The 27,074-nt window shown below is 41.6% G+C and overlaps 1 protein-coding gene across 1 annotated transcript; it reads right to left on the bottom strand.

The window, feature by feature from the left end:
- Positions 1-12,311: 12,311 nt before the first annotated feature.
- On the bottom strand, positions 12,312-25,749 carry barx2 (BARX homeobox 2). Its single transcript, XM_030765205.1, has 4 exons — positions 25,563-25,749; positions 16,954-17,263; positions 13,436-13,520; positions 12,312-12,617 (listed from the first exon to the last, which is right to left on the bottom strand). Exons 1-4 carry the CDS (start codon positions 25,747-25,749, stop codon positions 12,312-12,314), a joined length of 888 nt encoding a protein of 295 aa, XP_030621065.1.
- Between the last annotated feature and the right edge of the window lie 1,325 nt (positions 25,750-27,074).

Raw genomic sequence — 27,074 nt, 5'->3', positions numbered from 1 at the left:
ACACACACACACACAGAGACTGCTGAAGTCACATTTTCTGACAGCGCTACAGGGATTACTGTCAGAACAGCGATCACAGGTCATCCCGTCTGAATGAGCAATCTTCATATTCCAGCCCCCCACTGGAAACAACTAGACAGGAGATCATATTATGGAAAAATGAAAAATGAAAAACCTGTTGCTTATTCATATGGCGCTTTTTTACCGAGAAAAGGAAGAAAAAAATTCATTGTGTCACAGTAATGAGAGATTTATTGCCTCAATAAAATAAAGAATTTGTAACATAGACTCCTAACTCATAACCAAAAAGAAATTGAGAAGCTTTGGAGATGAAAAGGCTTGTTTATTTTTCTTCTGCATATTTAGGTGCGTGTATGTGTGTGTCGGTGTGTGTGTGCATGTGGATTTGGGAGGTCTTCTTGCGAGACTGTGAACAAATGGAATGAAAATAATCCATGCTCAATTTGTGGCAGTTTGTCAAAGGGATGAGAGAGATATGACTGTTTTTGAGCAGAGTTCTAATGAAAAAAGAAGGATCATCGATAATTTCAACTGACAACACATACCCTGGGGAACTTTTGAACTTCATTCATTTCACACTGAATCAATTAGTTGCTGTTAGTTGTGACTGTTACTGTGACTGTCTGGTCATGTTTTCATCAAGCTACAATATGTACTTGCACTATTTGCCTATTTCATAAAACCAGAGATATGACTCTGAGAGTATGTGATTGTCACCTAAATTAGATATCTGCCAAAGAGGTCCTAGACCTGTATGCGTAAACCTGCTTTGTCCCATATGTTGCAATTTGAACAGGTGATTTCTACCTAACCCAACTGACAAACCCCACTTTGGGACATAAGATGTTGTCCTCTCTGTCTGTCTGTCTGTCTCTCTCTCTCTCTCTCTCTCTCTCTCTCTCTCACTAACTCTCATAAATTGCATCAAAATTTAGTATCCACATACATCTCACCTTTGACTCACTTGAACTCACTTTTAATTTTGCCCTTCATTTAATTATACCCAGTGACATTGTTGCTTACAATACAATACAGCTTTATTCAAAAAACATTTTGAAACTATGCTAATAATTATAGTTTTTGGTTCAGGAAGCTATCAGTATCAGGCTAAGCTTTAAACCACAGTAAATGAACTGCTATAGCAATCTACTGTTACCAAGCATAAAGTTATAGACTAGTCTGTATTCAGAACTGTTTCTGACACCCACAGTAACACGTATTTGATCATTTGTTAGTTTTACGGCAGCTGTGGTAGCCCTAATAACAGTTATCCCACAGTGCAAATAATACAAATAAATCAGATGAAATATCCAGGGCATTGCCCCAAAGCCTAAAACGATGGAGTCAGCACACTCTATCAAGTAGACTTCTCAAAGGAAATACTCTTGTCTAATGGAGCATTTTTTATCCATTCCATCACTGAGTTGTGGGGGCCATGACGGGATTAACAAACCATTAGAGGTACCTACTTTCAGCCTGCACAAAGGCCCTGCCATTTATTCTGCTTTCTCTGAATAAACTCGGGCAGCATTTACACTCTATCATATCATAAAGGTTTTTTGTTGTTGTTTTGTTTTGTTTTTTTTCTCTGAATTTGTCTAGCAGGCAGTGTTCAGTCCATACTGCTGAGGCAAAAAAAACATGTCATCATGTGTGATGAAGAGTGTCGTTGAATGGCAGTATGATCTTGAGATGCGTGCTATGCTATGAGAGGATTACATGATACCTCTGTTGGCACTCTCTTTCTCTCTTTGTGTAACCAGGCCCCTAGCACTCTACCTGTATAAGGCTGAAGAGTGTGTGTAAATACATGAATGAGTGTGTATGTGTGTGTACTTACATACATACCTTAAATATTCTCCTCCTGTTGCTAGATTACTTCATCCTAGCTTTGTTATTAACCTTAAGTACACCTCTTTTTTCATCTGTATGAAACACTGACATTTATTAAAAAATAACAGTGATGGTATTGTTTGAGTGCTCTCTGTTTTGACAGATATCTGCCATCGTTTCATGTCTGACTTACATAAGAGTCAGGTTCGCAGCGCACACCCTTTACCAGATCTTCAAAACTACCGGCAGAACAATTAGCCGTTATGCTAACCACAGATGACTCACCAACAGTAACACTCATGACAGACAGCTGCAAGTCCCATCTTGATGTCTACTTTATTATAGGAACATATCAATCCATTTTCACATGTTCCTTAATTGAAACTGATTAATAGGAATAACTTAACAGACTCTTAAAACCCTGATTCTTTTGAAGTAACAAAAACATACGTACAAGGGTTTACCTACAGGTTCACTTGAGCGCCCGTGTGTGTGTGTTTCGGTGCTTGTTATTGCTAACTTAGGTATACATTGCACTGAAAGAAGGCCATTCTATTGAGGACTTCTTGTCACTGGTAAAATAACAGTGTGAAAAATGAAGTATTAAAGTGGTTTTTGGTTAGGGCTGGGGTTCGTGCTAGGGTAAGGGCTATGCTGTTGTTCTTTTCCTCTGTTGTAATAGAATTCAAAGGAGGGCCCCCTGAATCTAGCACAAGGTGTGTGTGTGAGCATGCATCTGTGTGTGTGCGTGCATGTGTGTGTGTGTGTGTGTGTGTGTATGCACGTGTGTGTGTTAACAAGTAAATTTTCTCAGAAGTCAAGAGTCAGCTGAGGGCAGAGATGAGGTGCAGGGGCCAGTTGCTGATGAAACCAGACCCGGCTGGAGGTGGCGTAGGGTGTAAGCCTAAGGTCATGGAGCATGTGAGAGACATTCTCCTCTAACCAACATGTGGCTTACATGACAAAACAAACAGACTCCTTCTCACCTCACTGCGCCCCTCTTAGTCCACCGTGAAATCACACAACTCCACCCTAGTGAAGGATGGAAGGGGTTTTCTCTACCTCCTTTTTCTCTTCCTCCACCTCTTCCTGTTTTTTTTCCCCAAACCTCTCCAGATATTGAATTTAAAATAATAATAATAACATGAAAAGTCTCTATTCATACGAATCCTGTATCAACACCATCAGCTTATCACTCAGCTTGTATTTAAGCAAAATAGCCCAATGATGTTCATTTTTTTTGTTTGTTTTGTTTTTTTTCAGGCTTAGCTGTTCTATACTTACCCTCCACGGGATGAACAGTTTCTCCTCTCCCTAATCAGGAAACATCTCGTCCCGACGCATTAGGGAAATCAAATCATTACCACCCACACCAGAGGGAAGACAAACATCATCATGCGTTAATGCGTTTAGGGCCCACTGCGTGGGATGCGTTTGCTGCACTGTTTGGTCGTACACAGATGACCTGTGCCAGCTAATGACAGCCCTTTGATCCTGCTTTTTTTTCTTTCTTTTTTTTTTTTTTTTTACTCAATAATCTTGATATAGACTCATCAGTTGTTATCTCTAAATGGTTTACTCAGCAGTCTGTTTCATTAGCAAGATTGAACAGATACGCGCAGATACGCGCAGCTTGGCTATCTGTCGGCTGACCTCCTGCTCTCACCTCAATTTGCATTAATGGATCACCTCCCTTCTCTCTCTCTTTTTTTTCTCATCGAGAGCTAGTTTAACCGTCATCACTCAGGACAGACTTTTCGTTGCTGTTGAAAAGGTGATGAGATGTGGCAGCGTTCACACATACACACACACACACACACACACACACACACGGATGCACACACACACATACGGATGCACACACACACACACCTATTCATCTCTTGTCATGCCCTTTGGTTTCATCACATTTAAGTGCTTATGAAATCTTGCCCGTTCACTCCCCCCCCCCAACCCCTCCTCTCCTTTGTCCCACCTCCCTCTTCTGCCTCACTGAACAGTAATGCTGCTCCGAGGCTCCAGGCTAAGAGCACTCAGCCCCGTCAAGGGCACGGCCGCAGCGAGCTGTCTGAATACAAGGCAGCATGCCAAGCCTGCGGCAGATAACATCTCGAAGGAAATATTACAGTATCGCATACTCCACGCAAATTACTCAAATGTTTATAGCAACCGGCAGCACAACAGGCGGAGGCTTGAGGCAGGTGGTGCAGTGTGCTGGCATGTCTTTCATGGGACTGTGGTTTCTGATGGTTTTGACAGTCAATGACTCACCTGAGTGTCAACCCCTGCTCTACGCCACATAATGGAGGTTTTGTTTTAAAACGCAGAGATGTCCCACGTGGACATGGTCTTTTAGTCTCTCTATTGCACAAATAGATGTTTACATGCATGCTGATGTTCACATGCAGGCGTGCAGGCACACACACATACACACACATGCACACACTCGCACACACACAAATATACACACACACACGCACACATACATGCACACATACAAACACATGAACACATACAAACACATGTACACATACACGCACACATGCAAATACACACACACACACACACACACACACACACACACATGCCATTGTTGTAACAGTTTAAGCAGAGGTTTCTCTGTTGCCACGTTGTCCCACCTGTCGCCACTCTAATGGAGAGAAAAAAAAAACGAAAAAACGAGAGAAGAAGGAAAAAAGGAAAAGGGAATATTTGGCAAAAAGCTCTCTTGCTTTTTTTTTTTTTTTTACCTTCGCCTAATCCAAAACAGCCGCACTTTCATCATATTTGCAATGACTTTCCAATTGAAACTAAAACTTGTAAAACAAAATAATATTTTAATGTTTTTCACTTTTTTTTCTTTTCACCTCAGTTCTCGTTGAACTGGAAAATGTCGTGTTGAATTATTCCTACCTGTAGACTCATGAATGTGCTTTACCCTGGATATTTTCCCCTTTCTTTTAATAGAGCCATGCTAACAAATATTTGAGCCAAGGGTGAGCTAAAAATATATGAGGCGGGTAACTGTGGAGATCAGGAGTACAATCAATGGAGCACACAGGATTATTAAAAGCAGCTTATGTTTTCCTTAAGTGTAAATACATATAAACTTGAGCAATTACTAATCTAAATGTCATTTATGGTTATGTATCATTTGAAAATGTTGAAAGGTTTCTGTGTGTGTGTGTGTGTGTGTGTGTGTGCGCGCGCGTGTGTTCTGGAATGTGTGTTACAGCTCGTTCAGTGTTTGCGTTTCTCTCAAGCGGCTGCTCTGCCAGACCATAACTCACTCCAACCTATCTCTTCTCTCCCTGTGCTCTCCCTCCATGTCTTTTAGCCCCTCCTCTCTGAAAATGGAACTAAATCTGCTTGTTTTTAGGCTGTCATTCACTCTTAGTGGCCCGCCCATTGACTTGACACTGACCTCATGCTGTCCTATGACATCAGTGGTGGGTGGGGGGATAGAAAGAGAGAGAGAGTGGGAGAGCAGGTGCCCCCAAGAATCAGCCCTGACATCTGTCAATGACAGAGGAGCCGACAGCAGAGAGAGAGGCCAAATGTGCTGTGGAAATAGAAGCTTCTCAACGCCTGTCACTCAAACGTCTCTCTCCTTTCCTTCCCTCCCTTTCCCTCCTTTTTTTTCTCCCTCTTCCACTCAGTGGAAAAACATCATGTAAAGACACATTGGATCATTATTAATAGTCAACAAAACATCTGAGAAAAATATGAGGTTTCCTGATGTTAGCGCATGTGAATGGTGCTTTTGACTTTCAGGCAGAGGCACTGAGAGTTCAGAATTATACTCAGAGATCCAGTCCATCAACACTAAGTCTACTGAGGCTAAGGGGAGCTAGGATTAAACAGAATACCAGCGTCAATGACATGAGGAGAGTATTTTGACTTGGTAGAAAACAGCCTTTGTGAGGAAGTTTTCTTTAGCTTTGCAGATTGGAGGGAAGAAGATTTATCAATTGAGATAAAGTAGTGTAAAGACAGGAATTTGTACTGCAGCTGCAAAAGCGAGAAAAGTTGGCAAAATGTTTAGTTATCGACAAATAATCTGCAGCTGAGAATAGAGTACATGACATCTTTTTGGAGACGGTACGGCCGCAAGAAGTTATTCCAGCTCTGACTGAGCACGCACGAGGTTAGAGCGTAGCGTTTCCACCGTGCTTATTCGCCAGCAAAACGGCCTGTCGACAAATACGTAATTGCAAAGCAATTTCCAAAGGCAGTTGATCCTACATTACACAGTCTGCTTGCTGCGTGGCACTTTCTGCCTCCCCCCACCCCCCCAGCCCTACTCCCAGAGACATTTCCTTGGCTTTGAACCCAGCTTCCCGTACAAATCCACAGCGTGGTGTAAAATGTGGATTACAAGGCTGCGGGGTGCAGATTTCATGTCACTGTAAATGAAGTACATTAGGAGCTGTTCTTCATCATTAGGGAAAAGTTTGCCTGAAAAGTTTGGCCAGAGAGAGAGGTGAATGAATGCAGGAGGGGGAAAAGGCAATTGGGTGGGTGCCCCAAAGGAGCCCTGCTGTGTGACTCTGTGTGTGTGTGTGTGTGTGTGTGTCTGTGTGTGTGTGTGTGTTCACGTGTGTGTGAGAGAGAAGAGAGAGAGAGAGAGAAACTGAGTGAGTTTTGCTGGCACGAAATGTCGACAGGCTCAGTTGTTGGAGCTCACAGCCATGAGAAGCCTCTCGTTTTTTGGCCAGGTTCTTGAGAGAGATTGAGTGGGGGGGGGGGGGGCACCATAAAAGCTTTGAGTGAGCGCTCATCAGCATGGAAAAGGTTGGCTTGGCTTGGCCTGGCTAAAACCAAGGCCCTTAGACCTGGGTGGTTTTTCCATCGACAGGGGTGAGGTCAGGGTGCAGCTGTGACAGATAACGGGTTATGACCTACCAATTTCATTGGCTGACAATAACCACTCTGTTCTTCCTCAGCAATTTCCACTGTCACTCACAGCCCGATCTGTGGCACTGCGATCTGTTTCTTTGTGTCGCAACAAAACAATCATCTGTCTGAGAGACAGTGAATTAGCGGTGCCATGCCAGACAGCCATCCCTCCCCATGACTCAATCACTGGGGAAGAGAGTGGACCGGAGCGGACCGAGACAGACAGGAGTTTGGGTGTCTTTGCCGGACGGTAAGTCTGCTGTTGCCTGCCCGGTCGGCAGCCACGGAAGACTCACAGCCGGCCATTACACGCTTCCCCCCCTCAGCCTCTTTGAAGTCCCTCAAGCAATGATGCAAAAACACACTGATTTATGAGGCAATTGGGACCAGTGTCTGTTAGCATGTTTGTGTGTGTGTGTATGTCCTTCCGTACCTACGTGTGTGTGTGTGTGTGTGTGTGTACATATGTGGGAGCCAGACATTGTGTTTTTTTTAAGAAGAGCATCAGTGTTTGAGCTGGGAGAGGAGGAGGGCATCGGGCAGGCCAGTCACTGCTGTAAACACATTAGTTAAAGCAGTGGAATACAGTGGGCCATCTGTTGGCTGGCTCCAGCATTAGAACAACGTGTACTGAGGTGTGATTGGAAAAAAGTCATTTAAAGAGGCAGTTGATTGGGTAATGACTGGAACAAAAAACAAAACAAATGAAATTACCACTAATGATCAGCTTCTTAGAACTACTGTTTGGGTATCAATTTGGGGGACCTTCAAATTAAAAAATAAATAAATAAATAAAGACAGCTAACTGTCTATAATACTGCAGCTGACCTATGTAACTGAGAGAAAATGGTTGATGCCGTGGAGAACTGCAGAGGAGTCCTGAAAATAGAGGTACAGTGATGGAAAAAGAAGACAATACCCTGGATATACCTGGATATTCTGTTTATTTCTTTATCACAGCGTTGCTAGCAGGAAAGATTTCATCAATGAGACCTGATTCAAGGCAAATTTTAGCTGTAATTGGGCTTTTTTCCTGATCTTCTTTCTTTCTTTCTTTCTTTTTTTTTTCTTTTTTTAACCCATGCAGACATGCAGAGAGCCGGTCACTGCGGTGGTTTTGGGTCTTCAGAACACCAGCAGTGCATGAAAATTATCTTTAGCTTTGTCCTTACTAATTCACAGGAGCTATACGTTTAACACATCCTGTAATTTCAAAAGGAGCGGCGCTTTGAATTATGTCTCATTTATGTCTCTGTTTATTTTTAAATGCATATGTGTACATTAAATAACATAACCCACACAAAGAAGAGCTTGATTAATCTATAGAAAATCATCATCCACCAAAAACTTTCTGTGTAACTGCGTTGCGTTATGACACAGTACAGATGCGTAGATACCTGGCAGTAATAACAGGTTTTCAACCCCTTGCTGTTGAGAACAACGGGGTTATTGTTTGTGTGGTAGAGGAGGATCCTTTTCTCTGGACCTGCTGCAGTTTCTGCACATGGTATGTGGAAATTGCCTTTCCCCTGTCAAAACAGAGATAGGGGTGTAAACAATGAGGTGAGCTGTTAAGCTCTCTTCCTTTTTTTTTTTCTTCTTCTTCTTCTTCTTCTTCTTCTTTTTTTTTTTTTTTAAGAAGGCTGGAGTCTCTAAATGTTGGAGTTCAGGTTAAGCTGACAAGTGTTCAATAGATGTATGCGTGTGTGCTTGTGTGTGTGCTTGTGTTTGTGTGTGTGTATGCATGCGTGTGTGTGTGTGTGTGTGTGTGTGTGTGAGCGCGCGCTTTCTGGACTGACATTTCCTCATGCTTCTGACCTGTACCTGAACTGAAGGCCTGAGAGAAAATGACACAGTCTCCAATTAGCATCACTCTCCTCCTCTAGGCTGTTTCCATAACCCCTTCTTACCTTCGCCACGCACAACAATTACCCACCATGCCTCAGGCCTGCCGTGACCTGCCACCGCTAAATCGACAGGCCTTCCCTGCCTTGAACGCAAACTAATTAACCAGTCACTCTCCAGACAGGGAAAAACTCAGCACCTGGCTCAGTGGGTTTGACCTCAGGTCCCAAAGAGATTAACGTATTCACAACCAGACTTGCATCTTGCACCACATCTCACAAACCCAAATCCACAGACTGCAGTTTCTACGAGTGCTCCCTGTTTTACAACATGCCAAAAAACTGAACTATTGATGGATAAAATGGTGAATTACCAGTTAATGCTTCTGAGTAAGCAGTCTTCCTCCATTAGGAATATCATGTTGCAGCAGGTTTAATGATGTAAACAATACACAGGCACCATAAAGAGCTTTGAAACTGCAGAATACTGTCAACAAGGCAGTGACATTCACATATTTATTTATTTACTTTGTCAGGTAGTACTTAGACTTCTTGGTTGGTTAGTGAGTTAAAGTGTTTTTTGTTTTTTTTGGTTTTTTTTTGTCAGAGTGTGGTGCTGACAAGCTACAAATACAGAACACCATGAAATTTTCAGTCTTGCATGGCTAAGTGCGTATGCCACATCTTGTTACATTCAGCCAAAACCAACAGATCCCAGACTTCACATGGCTTACTGTCTGTGGCTCATTATGCCTGCCAGCATGTTGCCTTTTTTCGCCCTCCTGTCTTTTCCTTTAGCTTTAAAAGTTCAAACCATTTTTAGCACTGTGACACTGTACCCTCCTATCTCCTACTCCTTCACCAGCTAACCCGTCTTTGACAGGATGGAGTGTATGGCCATGTTATGAGGATCTTAGAGTGCTGGCATTAAAAATATAGAGGATCTATAAAAAAAGATCACTTATGGGATTTTGGATTCAATCAGTCATTGTGCTTTTTGTACTTTGCTATTCCAGCAGCAAATGGCGTGACATCACAAGCGTCAGTGGTGTGCCTGCCATTAGAACAAGTGTTAATTAGTCAGTGTCATCACGGTAAGAGTTACACCTCTTTACCTGTTCCACTGAATTTTCAAATCTCCCCCTTCCCACACACACACACACACACACACACACACACATACACATGCGCGCACACACACGCACACACACACACACACACTAAATCAAGAACAAAGAAATGTCACAATCTTAACACGTTTGTGCAGTTTCACAATTTAATGTGAGTTTTGTTACGAATCGCTTGACTGATGATTGATGAGTTTGCATAAGGTTTTAAGTGACTGTAACCATTAGATTTTTTTTTTAAATGTACGTACACACCGACACATGTTCTTACACACACACACACACACGCACGCACACACACACGCTGATTGCTCTCACAAAGCATCCTGTTCCTGCTTACAGTCACAGTGGAGTGTGTGTCAGCGTGGGTGTTTTAAAGCATCACTGCAGTGTTTACATAAGGTGTATCAGTGTACTGCTCTTCACCAAATGCTCTGTGTTTACTTTACCTCTCATCCATGTCCGCTATCAAACACTAAAAATATGCTCAAACCCGTTTGATTAGTTCATACAAGAGGCCCTGAGTTCAGCACAGGCCAAGCTTGTAGGAAGTGCATTGAAAGATTACAGCAAGTCACAACACAGTGTACACTTAGGGTGTATTTTAAGAACTGGTTCTCCTGTATCCATACGACGACACCACTCCTTGATTTTGTCTCCCAGAAGAAAAGATAATTAGTAATGTCATTTATTGGTTTTGTTTTACACTTCTTTGAAGTCACAGGAAAATGATATGTCATAATTATCTAAACGGCTGTACGATTCACCTGTCAATGAGGCCTTTTGTGTCAACGCTGTGACCATGAAAGTTTTTGGAAGAAAGCGAGAAAATTAATCAGTTAATAAATTTTGTGTTGGTGTTAGATTTTTTTTTTTTAAAGTGTTTGCATAGGTTGCTCCAGTTTTGTACAGCGTGTGAGGATAGGATCCTTTGCCTTAAGGAGTCTGTCTTCTCAGAGATATTCTGTGTGTCAGGCCAAATTTCCCCTTCAGTAGGAAAGAAAACATGAGACAGCGTCAGAGTGACATTTAGAGCTCACACACTGATAAATGGAAACAAACGTCACTTTATTAAATGTCATTAAATATGCAAACACACTCAATAGATATTACATCAGCGTTGGGTAAAAATAAAATAAAGAATCATTAGCAAACTTATTTGCAGTTTTCCTCTTTCCTCCAAAAAAAAAATCAAACAAACAAAAAACAAAACAAAACAAACAAACAAAACACCTCAGTATATGCTTACCCAACTAAGGTCAGTATGTACACCAGGAGACTATAATACAGTTTTATATCAAACTAAATAGGTCAATATTTCTCCTTTTAGTTCTGGATATTTAGGGGAAAAAATGTACAAAATGAAAATCGTTGAAAGGGAAACAAGAGATGGGAAAACAATCAAAGCATAGACATGCAGTTGGAGGGAGTATGCAACCTGTCGGCGGTGGGTGGGGGTATGGTGGGAGGTGTAAACTGGGTCGTGTACGGGGCCCTCAGGCCAAAACATCTCTCCAAGATTTCCACATGTTTGGCAGCTTCCTACTTTTACTGGCACTAGAGGTGATTTACTCCTTTCTGCAACCCTGACAGCTTAAGAGAGTTTCCTTATGGCAAGGAAAACACACCTCCTTACTCCCGACTCCCAGTTCACTGAAACAACTCATTTATTCAGCCCACTCAAAACTAAGCATATGTTACTTACAGCATGTAGTTCATTCTGGTAATAACATCATGTTTGTTTAAAACATCATCGTGTTGCTGTGTTTCTGCTGAGATAATATATGTTTGTTTGGGGTTTTTTTTCTGTGGGTAAGTCTACTGAATGAATGATAGTAAGTTGGAAAGATGCCACGATATTTTAATGAATGTCTTTGTAACATCATATGAATCAAAAGAGAAGACACTGTAGCTTAACTATAGAAATACTCTTTTCTTTAAAACCTCTTTACAAAATAGCAACTTTAATGACTTTAGCTAAGGTTCAAAACACAACATTTCCTCTTATAGAAAAATAAAGCACTGTACATGTGTACACCTGCATTTCATTTTTTTTTCTCTTTTTTCAGAAATGAGTACATTTAAAAAGGCACCATTACCTCCAAGGCTGTTTCAGCATTTCAAATATGTTTTTCTGGCAAAAAAAAAAATAAATCTACATTTCAATACACAAACTGTAATACACTGGCATTTAAACAGGCAACAGTGGCAATGATCGAGATGAAATCGTTCAGTGCAGAACAGAGAATAAAATGATAAACCGTACAGAATAATGCAAACTACTGAGAGGCTAGGCATGGGCTCGAGACAATGCAGTCCTATTTAAGTGCATTAGTGTGTGCGCATGGGATTATGTAGGCAAACAAACACTGATTAGATTACAGAATGGCAGTTTCATGACACCAGCCTCTGTAAATAAAGACAATCACTGCACTTCCACCTGTCCAGTCCCAAAGTGGAGCCAAACGACCCTCTGCCAACGCACTGGCCTGGGAAGCTTCAGTGATCCAGAGGCACCAAGTGCTTCCATCATCTCCTCAAAAGTCTGTGGATGTTTGTTTTGAGAGCATAGCCGTGACCGCCGTGTTTAGCTGGCTGTGAGAGTCTCTGGCGGCTGTGAATGAACCTGCTCTCGGTCTGGAGCCTCCAGGGCCAGGGAGCCGTTGGACTCGACCACCCCAGCGTTGGAGCTCAGGTCCTGGGGCTGAGACTGGAGGGTTTCTTCCTGGGCCTGGAGCTCCATCTGAGACTGAGCCTCATTCCTCAGCCGCTCTTCCTCCGCCACCTTGGCTGCCAGTCTCTCCGCTGCCTCAATCTCCTCCGTGGTGGGGATGGAGTTCTTCTTGGGTCTTCCCTTGGGCTTGGTGGGTGCCTCTTGTCCTCCTTTTAACACCTATAGGCAAAGACACACACACACACACACAGGCACTGGTTGAGTGGAGCTCTGACAAATGAGTCCTGCGGCCAAAGGCAAGTGTGGTTATTACAGTGATTTAGGGAAGATAAATGACTGTGAGGTCGCACTAAACTGGTCGTTAATCTCTGAAGTGAGGGCCACCAAAGTTCTTTTGTTCTTTGCTGAGCGCGGTCAACCATGCTACTGTGGAGAATGACCATAACTTATGATCTTCTACTGTTTTCCCTTCCCTGTGGCTTAACACACGCGCACACACGCACACACACACACACACAAACATGGGCGCTGGCGCGCACACACACACGTGCGCACGCACAAGCACAAATGCACATGCACACATGTGCACACACACACACTCACGCGCACACACACACACACACACATGCACTGCCCCAAAGCTGTAATTCACCTTATTCAGTGGCAACATTGTGTTTAAAGCACTGGGTGGAGAGGCAGGCTGGGACGATAATGGATTTTTAATGATATGCTTCAGACACTCAGCTGTCATTTACTCTAGCTGTTCTCATCTGCTCTGTTATAAACACAGGCGTCGTTACTGGTCTGGAGTAACCTATTTTAGTGGATCCTACAAGGAAATACTTGGCCTGGATCACACTGAATAATATAAATTTATTTTTTGACCACCACAAATTTTCAGGAATATTCTACGCCACAAATATCCACAGATAGATTGCTGCTTTTTTTCTTTTAATTCTTGGTGTTTAGAAATATTTGACAGTTTGAGGTTGATAATTTACTTAAGTGTCTAATTCTCAGTGGTTGTCAAAACTTACCATTTTCTTCCACTTCATACGTCTGTTTTGGTACCAAGTCTTCACCTGCAGTTGGGTTAGACCCAATGACTGAGCCAGGTCCAGCCTGCAGAGACAACAAACACACACACACACACACACACACACACAAAGACACGAAGACACATGGTCAGTGGACAACCTTGGAATTGTTTTGGAATGTTTTGTAAATTCTAACTCTAATGCTTAAGCTGTGTGCGCGCGTGCATGTGTGTGTGTGTGTGTGTGTGCGCGCGCGTGCATGTGTGTGTGTGTGTGTGCGTGCGCGCGTGCATGTGCGTGTGTGTGTGTGTGCGCGCGCGCGCACATGCGTGCGTGCGTGTATGTATGCGTGTGTGCGCGCGCATGCATGTGTGTGTGTGTGTTTTACTTTCAGTGACTGTACATGTGGTAAAACCAGATCTTGATCCAACTCATTTCATTTCACTTCATCAGATCAGATGAGTAAAACAGTTGGAGAGGACATCAATGGCCAACATCATGACAGCTTAGCTTGGACAGTATTAAAAGAGGATCACCGGTTTGATTCACCTGTTGTCTACCACATAAAAGCCAGTGGGTGGCCAGCCGTAGTTTTGTCGTCCAGATGGATAGTAATTACTGGTAGTCTAGCATGAAATATCAAAAGGGCCTATCAAGCTTTATCAAGAGTTATTTTGCCAGACTAACTGTTTCTACAGACCCCCCCATTGAGTACCATCAAATGTCTCTTTTACTCGAGATGAATTAATCCAACAGTAGATCTCCTAGCCACCTGCTATGCACTCAGACGTTCCCTGGACTCTTCTACAGCACATCCATGACTAATGTAGCTATTGGTTGGCTGGTAATGTGATAGCCAAAGGATGGAAGGATATGTGAAGGAGGGGTAGGATCCTGGCGTATTAAACGGCGGGACGGATGGAAGAAAGCGGATGGATATTTCAGACACTTCTGCCTTCAAAGAGTGTCACACTCAAGAGAGGATTTTCTACCTCTGCTCCCAGCCAATCAGAGAGCCCAGAACCTCTGTTTGATGTGAGGATCTGAGATCTGCTGGAAATGAACAGATTAACTCGCATCTTCTCTTCTCTCTCTCTCTCTCTCTCTCTCTCTCATTCTCTCTCTCTCTCTCTTTCTCCCTCTTTTTCACTCCCCCTCACAGTCTCTCTTTCTCTTTCTTTTTTTACCCTGTCTCACTTTCTCATACTCTTTAAGACCCATTCTCTCATACTCATTCTTTCTCTTTACTGTGTGTCCCTTGTCTCTCGTTTGCATATCTTGTGATGCAAAGACTCAGGGTTGTGTTAAAAAAAAATACATGAGTAATCCACGTTCAAAATACAAAAATATGCAGTTCTTGCCCGCTGGACCCACTTAAATGTTTTAATTTAATCTAAAACACTTTAATCTAATCTAAAACACGATTTCTGTTTTGTAATTTTATTTGATTTGACTATTTGACTAATTTGACTATACTTCAGTCTTTTTGAAACTCTGCAAGTCTGAAGGCTACTTTACATTTTCACTGGGTGAAATGTAAAATGAAAAACTGTTTAACAGGAAAGCAAAAACGTGTTTAAAAGAGGAAAAATGTAAGCATGCTGTCCCAAAACAGCTCTAATCTGGCTGTGCATCATGTTCGGCTGTCATATCGTGCCGTGCACAGAGACTTGGTGCGAGAGAAGTAATTGCGGAGGAGGAAAGCACCTCAGTCATTTCTGGTCATTAGTCTGAACAGGGAATCTACATATGCACACACACACGCACACACACTCACCCCACAAACACACACAGCCATGTGTATGATCAGCCATTTAGCCTCAAGCATTTGGCTTTTTTACCGTTCCAAACTTCAACCTTAATCAAGATTCATATATATATATATATTTCTTTTTTTCAGTTTGAGACCTTTTTGTAACGATGATGGTTATAATCACCATCCAACTCATAAAATCATTATAACAAAATATTATAAATCACGACTGTCTGGGTTACGGCTTTTCTTCATTTGCTTTTTATTGCTCTTTTGAGGCTTTGATTGTCTCGGTCTACGCGCTTTGCTTCTCCGGTTGGGAGTGCTGTCTAGCCAAGAGCAGCACGAGACATCCACAGACCCATCTCAGATGTGGAGCAAATAGACCTGAGGCGCTCATCCCTGCTTCATACCTCAAACCTACGTTTGAAAAGTGGTGGAATTCCCCACCTGATGTTTTCCTTCCCACCCAGCCGTGACTTTAATTAGTTCATTACAGAGATTGTGTGGCAGATTGGATCCTGATTGTTGCCTGTTTTAATCCAGTCAATCTGCGCTGAAGGCAATGTGCATGCTCACATTACAGGCTCGTCCCAAAAGAGGCCCCGAGCCAAAAGCATCATGGGAGATTTTTCTCCTGAGGTGGAGTAATTAGTAATTGGGCCGGCAACAACAAAAAGAGAGGGGGGGGTGATTTTATGGGCAATAACGGGTGGTAGGGAGAGAAAAATTCTTTAGTGATTGTAGAGAAAACTCTTTTTTTCCAGCATGCCTTTCTTTCCCACCCAAACATTTCGTCAGCCAAGAATGACAGCGAGGGCGAATGTGCCATTTCGTTGCTCCAGGACAACATGTGTTAAGTTTTCATGTTCTCTTGGAAAATTCAAAGAATTATTTATTTATTTATTCATTCATTTGTTTGTTTATTTTTTGACACTTTCAGAATCCTTGTTTTTACCGTGACAATCCATCTTGTAGGATCTCAGCCGTCAAAAAAATATTCTTTAGTGCCTGAATGGAAAAATGTCTACCTGGCCAGATCTGTGAGCGCCACGGACTGACACAAAATGGAAAATGTGACCCAGACACAGTCCTCCACACTGACCCAGGAGGCTGGACCTTAGGCACAGAGATTACCTCATCTCATTGTACAAAGCTCAAAAGCATTTTTATATACACCTGCATGTATATTAAATGATTGGCATTAGATCAGTGTAATACATTTGTGTTTGCTTTTTTTGGCATGTGTTCCCCTTCTCTTGAATGGCGTAGTGTTTCTTTAAGAGGTTCTGGGTTAAAATGTTACTCTTGTCTTGACTAGAACACAGAGGTACGTAATTTTTTTGGCTTACGGCACTAAACTCTCCATGAGGTTTTACCAAGAACATAAATCAAAATGTCAAATGGCTAATCAATGCCATTCAATAACCTACAAAAACTGTCTTACTGCTTTCTATAAATTAACTCAGTCTGTTTCAGATTTGATCTTTCTCTCATCCTAAACTGCTATTTTTCCCTCCCTTCAAATTGTTTGTTTGTTTGTTTGTTTGTTTGTTTGTTTGTTTGTTCTTAAAAATGGGTTCAGATGTACACCAACCAGGTGTGGAGATTAATATTCTAATAATAGTAATCAATCTGAGTTCTATCTGGAGTGAGGGAGACCCACCTTTGGACTTACTGACTTATCAAATATGAAAATGGCTTGTGAAATACAAATGAGGCTTGTGAAGTGCAGAAACTGTGAAATTCCTTGGCAACTACTGACCTATCAGGAGTGGACAGATATTTCTGTTTTTGGAATTTCTTCTCCAGACCCATCAGCTGGAGCTCGGTGAAAATGGTGCGGCTGCGACGTGGTTTCTTCAGACGTGGGGTGCTGTGCTCAGTCTCTGATTCGCTGCTGATGCTGACGGGCGTCTCACTGGGGGTTGGCTCTGCTGAGCGGGTGTGCTGGGGTGAAAGGATGGGAAGGTGGGGTACCCGTGGAGGGGGCGAGGGCTGGGAAAGGTGTGGCAGATTTGGGGGCTGGCGTGTGATGACAGAGAGAAGAGGATAGGCTCTTAGAGAGGATGAACCTGAGGAAACACAGAAAAGACATTAGATTCACTAAGTTACTACAATTTATTTCAGTGTCCTTTCAGTACTCAGTCCACACAGCAAACATCCTGCTGACATACTGAAGTCTCCTCTGCTATGCTGCTACAAAATCCAAATTTTCATCATTTTGCTTATTCCTCTCAATTGTTCTTTCTTTCTTTCTTTCTTTATTTCTTTCTTTCTTTCTTTCTTTCTTTCTTTCTTTCTTTCTTTCTTCTCTCCTCTCTAATTGGAGTGAATAACCTTAAGAATTTTGACCTCTTTCATGTCCAGAGGCTGAACCCTGGGTGACGTAGCCCATGTTTTACACTGTCCCTCTGAACCCTGGGAAGATAACCATTCTCCCATGTGGTCCTCTCGAGCAGACACAGACCACTCTGAATAATAAATCTGACCAGGGGGATCTGTGCCCTCTCTCCCTCTCTCCCTTTCTCTGTCTCTCTCTCTCTCTCTCTCTCTCTCTCTCTCTCTGTCTCCTCATGTCTCAGACAGCAGTTAGACGCCAGAGTCAATAAAAAGCAGGACTCGTCTGAGCTGAGAGGGAGGTCTCTTCAACATGAACATAATATCTCTAAGAGAAAAGGAAAAATATATACGGCCTCGGAAATAAAATTTTGATCCCCAGATTTACAAGTGAACTGAGAATGGCACAGTGCTCAAGGTTACATCTGGAGAATGGAGAGAGAGAGAGAGAGAGAGAGAGAAAGAGAGAGACATATGAGAGCAATGTTAAAGACAAATGAAGACACGTTACAGTAAAGAGTGATGACATCAGGGTGTCATATTGTACATGTCTCATATGTATGTTGGCTTTTCCCACGAGCATGTCTCACTAGGTTATGTGTCTGTTTTATGTGATTGTCTAATGATAGACATGCTCAAATATTTACAACTGATTCTGAAACTGCAGAAACACATCCAACCTCACTCATGAATACATATTTCTCTTCTGAGACTGCGGAAACACATCCAACCCCACTCATGAATGCACATTTCTAGGCAATCGTTGAATACTCTGTTTACTCTGTTTGAATTGTACTTTATGGAAAATATAGTCAGGGCAGAGGGCATGAAGTACTATAAGTGACAGCCTTAAAAACATGGAGGTAAGAGATTGCTATGGAGGTATGGCAGCAGGGAAGAGTGGATGGCAAAAGTGGCAGTTCTTTACATCAGGAACACACACACACATACATACATACACACACAAACACACATACATGCATGTACATGTATACATGCACACATGCACGCACACATGCATACACACACACACACACACACACACGCACACACACACAAACACACACACACACGAATACGCACACACGTGCATCCCCACAGAGAGAGAGAGATACACACGAAAAACACACACACACACACACACACACAAACAGGCCTTAGGGAGAATCTCTTACTCATCCATAGAGATGACTTCATCTCAAAAGACTAATCTTCCACTTCACCATCTCTGTCTCTCTTCTGCTACGTGTCAAGACATGATGGTGCCTTTACCTGCACTACTCACTTTTTCTCTCTTTATCTCTACTTCATCCACTCATTCTGCTTTCATGTTGCCACTCTCTCAGTCAAGCAGCCCTCTTACTATATATATATATGTGTGTGTGTGTGTGTGTGTGTGTGTGTTCACATTCCTTAAGGATAGTAACTGATCTGTGTCTTTGAGGCAATGGCACAGGGTTGAGAGAGGACTACAGAGGCTTTTGCTGATGCCAGCAAGGTGTAGAAAATGCAAGACATCAGAGGAAGTTTGCCCTACAGTTGGTTTGACTTCTCAACTGACAGTTGCATAAAAACACTAAACATATATGTGTCTAATGGAGCACTACTGCTTTCTAACAAAACACATCTGTAACTTGACAGCTATTTGACAGACAACAGCTTCTTCAGCCACATTGAAAGCCAATTTTTTTTCTAGTTTAAAAGAAAAAAAAGCAGTTTTGTATCTGTTTATTTCTATCTGTGTCAGGAAAAGTTGAATATTAAGAAAGCACATCAGTCTCTCTCTTTAGACTGTTGTTGTCAGGTGCATGTTTGACATCATTCATAAGCAAATTGTAACTGGATCGACTCCAGAGAGAAAGTATGTTGTTACCAAATTACTTTTCTTGTTGAGACACATCCTCCGTTTGGATTTATTCAACTTTTTTTTTCTTTTCTAATTCAATACCTTGACCTCTAAATGAATAGTGGACAAACTTGTACTAAGTTTTATGCTACTCTTGAGAAGCTGCCAGTTTTCAGCATCTAAAATTAAGGAGAATTATGTGCTTGATTGCATTCTATTAACCTTGTCTTATTTCTCCACTCTTCTTTGAGTGTTTAGATTCCATGGGAGTGATAACACTCGGCATTTGATGTACGTTTGAACTTTAATGAACACACTGTGTGTTGTTTGGTTAGATCATGCAGTGACAAGTTGAGTGATTCTTCATTAGGAAAGTCTGTTTTTCCACTCAACAACCTTCAAACCAACCTCGTTCCTGTTGTTCGAATCACGTGCCCGCTCTTTAACCTACACCGACATGAGGGGGAGAGAGGGAAAAGTGCTTCTTTTTTTGGATAAGTTCAAGTTGAAATTTTCACATTAACTTATGTTATGCAACTATTTTATTGTATCACCAGAAAATTTAATTACGTTCATTCACAAGAATGGATCTGAAGGGAGGGGATTGAGAATGAGTCAAATTATCATGTCATTTTTGTCCCTGGAGCAACTGGCTTCTAGTGCCTTTAGTGCTCTGGGCAAAACAGCACAGCTCCACCTGAAAACTCTATACCTGTAATTCTCCTGTAATCTGTCAATTTTCTTCTCAACGTCCCACACGCTACTTAATCCCCGTGCATCCTAAATGTTTTCTCAGAAAAGCTCTTTTTACTGAAACGAGAACCGTCTGCCGTGTATAGTCCGGTTCTCAAACACTTTCTCACCGGTGGTAACATTACCCTGTTCTCATGACGCTACAAGATCTGGGGGGAAAAAAAAACATTAATAACTGAGATGCTAGAGACTTAAGTTACCAGTAAACGTTAACTAAGAATGAACACATGACATTCAACCCCTTCTCTTTTTATTTTGGAATATCAAAATGCCCCGAAGCAAACATGTACATTAGAGGTCAGACGGTCAGGTCCAACCTCTCATAATCTCCAGCCCTGAAGACGGTATCACGGGCAGAGGAAGAGAAGGAGGAGAAAAGCAGCGGGAGTCTAGGCAGTTTCCCCTAGGCACTGTTCTGGGCAGTATCTGTCAAATAAAAACATACTCTTTAGTGTGTGTGTGCGTGCATGCGTGCATGCGAGTGTGTAAGACAGGCTGAAATCTCCCCCTGCTCTCATCGCCTTGTTCCCTTAAGCCACAGAGACAAACGGCCTACCTGCTCTCTCACTCTCTCTCTCTCTCTCTCTCTCTCTCAGAGCAGATGCCCTCCTATCCGACCATTTGTCATCGCACTGTCATGTGAGATTACACCAGTGTTGATACTTATCTCTTTCGCCTCCTTCCCCAAATGCCTCTAAAAGCTTTGCCCTGGGTCCCGCTGAAAGACATATCTCCAAATGAAATATTATAACCTGTCATTTCAACAGCCAAGCTCCTTAGCCAGGTAACGCACTACCCCAGCAACCGTGGTCAGCCTTCCCACACCGTTTACCCTCATTCAACTCAGCAGACACAGCATAGCCAGAACCCTTCACCTGCATCAGACTTCCACATCTTATCAGCACACATTGAATGCACAATTTGTTTCTCCACATCTTGCCTTTTGACTGCTGATAATGTTTAACTGAAAAAAAAAAAATTATCAGATTACAGTTCTGGACTGAACTGGAAAGACTAGCAAAACTTTTCACCTCTGACACATGGTTGAAAAGAGGGGGGGGGGGGGGGGGGGGGGAGAAAACAAACAAGCATCTAAAAAAAATATTTTGGCTCAAAGCCGCCCACGTCTGTTTAAATCATCCATCGCATAACATAACTGTCAAGAAATCTGTTATGACTGAGAATCAAGGATGGTTCAGTGGACCTGTGCCAGTGTCGGTTTGAAGTTAGGGTTCATTATATCTTGTTGTTAATCATAGCACTCACAGAATATGATTACAGAGGGCATAGAGTAGAATTCAGTGACTGTCTCAACATAGTATAGGGGCATTGCATAGAGTCAGGTGCATGTAATAGTGCTGTATGAAAGCCCAGTGTTTTCATCAGGTCGGGTGTTTTGCAGCTATTAATATCAGTTTAAATTGCTGTTCTTGCAAGTCGGAAAAGGGAAATTACTACAACATGGTTTTTTTTTTACATGATCCGAATGTTGGTATCCAGTGCCTGGTTAACACCTGCTGTCATGTTTATTTAGATCGTTCCATCTGTGCAATGGTTAGGTTCCTTCTAATTGTTTGTTTGTTTGTTATTTCATGCTTATGAGTGCATTCTTGTTGCATGATAGATCTTTGTTTGTTTGCTGTGTCCTGCAGCAGCCTCTACTGGTGCCAGTGGGCTATGACAGAGATTGTATGTTGACAGATGCTCCTCACTCTGTGTGTGTGTGTGCGTGTGTGTGTGCGTGTGTGTGTGTGTGTGTGAGTCCAGAGGCCAGCGTTCTCTCACAGACTGCCAGCCTCAGTGCCAGCCTGTTTCTATATTCAGCATTACAAGCTATTGAAGTATTGGCATTGGAATATCTCACACCCGCATGCTTGAAAATAAATGGTGTATGCCTGGGTTTGATATTTGGGGTGGATACTCTATCCCTCTGCCCCGAGAGGCCAAGTCCTCTCACGGTGCCTTCAAGCTCATGAGTATCCCTGCATCACAGAGACAGAGAGAGAAAGAAACTGAGAGAGAGAGAGAGAGAGAGAGAGAGAGAGAGAGAGAGAGAGAGAGAGTGTGTGTGTGTGTGTGTGTGTGTGTGTGTGTGTGTGTGTGTGTGTGTGTGTGTGTATGTGTGAGCGCACGTTTGTGTCTGTTTGTGTGTGTATGTGTTAAAGTGCAGCAATTTGCTCACATTTATATTTTACAGTTAAGCTCTCATGAGAGAGAAATGGTGTTTCACGCAAGTTATTTTTATCTTCTTATCTCTTCAAACACACTCATACCTTACATACATATCTGATTACCTAGTTTACATAGTAGATATGAGGAAAAAAGATTTCAGTTTATGTTACAGGTGGTGGATGTTCATGGTGGTTAACTGGAAAATGATTTGATCAATGTATGGCAACCGATTACATGTAGCAACTACAATGGAAGTTAGTTGAGACCTCACCTAAATAGAATTTGGGAAAAGTGGGAGCAGGTCATATTGTGAGATTAAACGATTTTATTTAGAAATAACAGAACCAAGGGAATACTTCCTTTGAAGAAAAAAAAATGCTACTGACAGACAGGGAGCGTGGGAAAAGAATTAACACCAGAAGTGATGACAAATCCTGAACTTTTATCTCTGACTTGGCAGGCTTTTTGTCTTAAAACACGTCTTTGTCCAGTTCTAAAACGCCTTTAACGCTTCGCCACGCCCCTGCACAATACTGCAGTAAGCTGAATATGTTATTTAATGTTCGCCACGGCAGATTGGTTATCAGTGCATTGCACAATGACAACATTAGCCAGTTTATTCACGGAGATTAGAATGATATTCAACAATGACCATTTGTCTTCCCTGTAGTGATAACAATACTGCTCCGGTAAGTCTCATGCAAAAGTAAAAAGGATTAAGGGACGGGGAACAGGACTGAAATGACACAAACTCGTTCCTGCAACAACGATTTGGTTCTGATTGATCTCTGGGACATTATTCATCAAAACATGAGTTGAGCTGAATCACACCTAAAATGTATGAATGAACTTGAACTCAATTAATGAATTAATTAGGCTTAATTGGAATCTTGAAATTGAATTCCGGAAACTAAGTTACCACATGCTGTTCTGACTTCCTGATATAGGTTATCGGCTTTGTGTTTCTTGCACCTGTTTAGGGTCCGTTCACAAAGAAGGGCCATCGTTATTCTGACGGAATTCGTGGGTCCCAAAGTTTTGGGGAGTTAATAGTATTCTTGTGGTAACGCCGTGCAGTCTGTACTCATTTCCATTCAAACTGAACTGAAACTCATTAAATTACACCACTTTAGTGTTTCTGTGCAGGCCCAATCTATATTTTCATTACAGACCACACGAAATTGCATCTGTGCTCACAAATAGCAGTAGCCTACATGGCGCGGTGTTCTTAACCAGGCTGCCCCGTGCAAAACCTCATGTCACGAACACCAACCTTCCTTTTTATGCAGAAAGTCTGGAGATAGAAGAGAGGGCCAGTATTTCAACAAAGAGCGGTTAGTTACAATAAATGAAACTGTGTTAAGTAGTGACTGAGAAGATGGATGAATTTAGCATTGTTAACGGATGAACTTAGTGCAGTGCTGCCCTCTCTGTATTTGTGCGCTCCAGGGTATTCCCATCAGAAGCAATCCAGTCTGTGTAAAACGGTGACTTACGATTCAGAAGTTGTCTACATATGATGGTTAATGAAATACTGTCCGAAAGTCACGACCGGAATTGACAGGACAAGCTTTACGCAGAGGTCAGAGAATGCGCTATAGCATCCATTCATCTCATGTCAATTTGGAAAGTAAGATTTTCTTTACGTCATTATTTTATCATACTTATTATGAAGTCAAGAATATGATTACCAGTGCATACAAGCACTGACCCTTTTTTGCTTCAATTTCTGTAAGTGAAAATGCTTTGTAGTAATGATGCCACTTATTGTTATTATTTTCCATGTATCAGTGATTGTTTTCCATCGCCATGTATCAATGATTATCAGCATAATAAACCCACGTTTGATTGTCTTAAAGTAATAACTGAATCCGAGTGAGGATTTTTCGTTTCCGTTGAGGATGGGTGAAATTTCTAGTTTGGTCAGAAGGTGCTAAACAGGTCACACATTTATGTGACAAACGAAATGCGTTGTATTTGTGATACTGATTACAGTTTTCATTGCTCGTTTAATGTTGTGAAGGTTCGAGATGCTCTGGACGAACAGGTTCCATCTATTAAACAAAATGGACTTTTCGTAATTTAGTATTTATCGAATTCCTTTTATTCATATTTTGTCCCATCCCGGTATCCACACATCGTTTGTGTAAAATTAAACATACATCATATGTCTGGTGTCACAGCATTTGTTAGGCTATATTCCACAGGTAATATTGATACTTAATCAAAACGTCAGTCCGATGTATTCTACGGGTATTTTTAATTTCAAATTTTCAAAGTAGGAATAAAAAGTTGGCTAAAAAGTAGTCAGGGTTTGTAGTGGGATTTTTTGCCTCTTTAAAGCTGGCCTCCACTCTTCTCAGATCAACTTGGAAATTAACACTTTTCAAATATTCTTAAGAATAGATTCCCCTCCAATTTGAGGTAACAAAAAGTCATATTATATGATGTTTTATGTGAGATAATGTGAAACTGCTATATTTTGTAGCACACCTCTCTACGCGATTAAAGCTATTTGCCTCTTTTATTAGGAGAAGTGCGTTCAACAAAGCGATTAATAATATGGAAAAGTCTACTATACTAAATGAAGCATAGCCTATCTGTACACTGCATGATATTCTGTTTCATTCCGTGCGAAAAACGCTCTAGAAAATAAAGGTTACGTAGATGTAAACAAATTTAACGCAGTTGTCCCAAAATATCAGCTTCAGCAGGTGCTAAAAGTATCATAATATGACAATTTCTCTTAATCCAATTACAAAGGCCAAAACTTTCCTCTGTCTGTTTATGACGTACATCTGAAATATTCCGAATTTACGCTTAGTATCACAGAGTTTACTACATGCCCTGTAATTTAGAGAAAATTAATACCCCCACCCCCCACCCCCACCAACAATGATATGTACACTTTACTTTTCAACCCTTCACACTTCACAGCCTTTTGTGACCGCAGCACAATATAATTTTGGCTTTACGAATGCAAGTTATGGCTTTACGAATGCAAGACTGCAGCACAGTGGCGATTTTATTTCACACAAAATTAGCTATATCATTGTTTCACCAAGTTCAAACTCACTGCGAATTTGAGATTTACTTTTATAACTAAAGTTAAATGTAGTTTTGTTAGTATTTTCACCTGTATGTATCGAGAGAGATAATTAAGCAGCAACTGACATTCTCGCTCTTCAACATGCACTCATTAGCCTTGGTAACTTTCCTCTTCCCATTAAACAGCATGGTATAGACAGTGTCGTATCACTTACCCGAACATGAATGCAATGGCTTTGGTCGGACGATGAGAGATGGACAAACCGAGTACAGAGAAAGTTTCTCGAAGTAATCACAAGTTTCCTTGGAAAGAATTTCATCGATCATGAAAGTCTTGTAGCGCCGCCTGGCTGCTTTCAGCTGCCCGGGATTGGTGAGTCTCAGCTCGGCTTGACAGTGCATAATCACCCGCTGTTTGCGTTTGACTTTTGACGCTGCAATTCTTTGACGGAAAAGTTAGAATTCAACCGTTTTCCGAAAAATATATTTTATGTAATCTTCGGAAAAGGCGCCTCTTCTAAAAACGCATCTCTTTAAGACATAGACACTGGTTAATGTTGTCTGTCCCTAGACTGCTCTTGTTCTGCGCTGTTGGTGGCTGTGACCGCTCCACTTGTAGTGCGCTCCTGAGTAACTTCCGAGATCTTATTAATACAGTGAGCCCGATACGCTCAGGGCCTCCGCTATATAAACCAACTCCCCTAACAGTACTCCACTGCTTCTCTCCGCTATTCTGACAGTCAACCTCTCTCTCTCTCTCTCTCTCTCTTTCTCTCTCTCTCTCTCTCTCTCTCTCTCTCGCTGTCTTTCTCTCTCTCTCTCTCTCTCGTCTCACCCCAATGAGCAACATCGCTCTTCTTTTTTCTGAGCAGGCTTTGCCTTAATTAATGGCGAAATGACTTCATCAGAACTGAATTTCCCAAACGAAAAAATTGTCATACCACACACTAATCCTTTAGGAGAAACAACAGAAAAAAACTAATCACCAGAAAATCACCATCAGCAACAGCGGCAAAAGTAACTGCAGTACACTGGGTTGATAATGATGACAAAATACAACAACATATCTGCTTTTTATAGACCTAAAACAGAGAACAACGAGAACTATCTAGCCAAAATAAAGAAACATGCAGACGCCGCCAATAACTAATTGTGTTCGGGCAGAGAGTTCTTGGTTCATTTAACTTATCCTGTTTTTTTGGGGTTTTTTGCTTGACTCCAGTGGAAAATCTTAACAAATTATGAACAAATGCCTCTGTCACTACTGGAAAATACTTACTACAGATTTTAAGTATTTAGACTACGCTTCCATAACTGCTAGGATTTCAGCTCCCTTTTGGATTCAGTCCTCATCAAGCGTATTAATCATATAAATAAAACTATAATTGGTTTTGAAGAATGCCAGTCGAACTGTGTAATATGTTTGAATAACTTTAACGACATATAGACATGTTACTTGTAATTCACTGTACCCAATATTTATGAAACATAAAAAATATATAAATAAATAAACAAATAAATAAACAAGAAGAAGACGTTTAAAGGGTTGCGGCAACTTTTCTCCTGAGATATAACACTCGGGTGAGAGGCTTTGACATTAACTATTCATGAAACATTACCTATGAAACATTAACTATTTATGGAACACCCATTTCACATTAAAATTTTGAATATTTTTGTCTTAGTTTTTTATAACATAGTAGAACATGAACGAATACATTTTTAAA

This window comes from Chanos chanos, chromosome 2, assembly GCF_902362185.1.
Source record: "Chanos chanos chromosome 2, fChaCha1.1, whole genome shotgun sequence".
NCBI classification, from domain to species: Eukaryota; Metazoa; Chordata; class Actinopteri; order Gonorynchiformes; family Chanidae; genus Chanos; species Chanos chanos.
Note: the sequence above shows the minus strand (reverse complement) of the source record. Positions and strands in the feature narration are given on the sequence as shown.

Excerpts from the sequence above, each read along its gene's own strand:
- barx2 (XM_030765205.1), bottom strand. The coding sequence starts at position 25,749 with ATGCACTGTCAAGCCGAGCTGAGACTCACCAATCCCGGGCAGCTGAAA. Across the intron at positions 17,264-25,562 it reads GCCATTGCATTCATGTTCGG|GTTCATCCTCTCTAAGAGCC; the intron begins GTAAGTGATACG and ends GTGTTTCCTCAG. Across the intron at positions 12,618-13,435 it reads GTATGAAGTGGAAGAAAATG|GTGTTAAAAGGAGGACAAGA; the intron begins GTAAGTTTTGAC and ends CTTTGCCTATAG.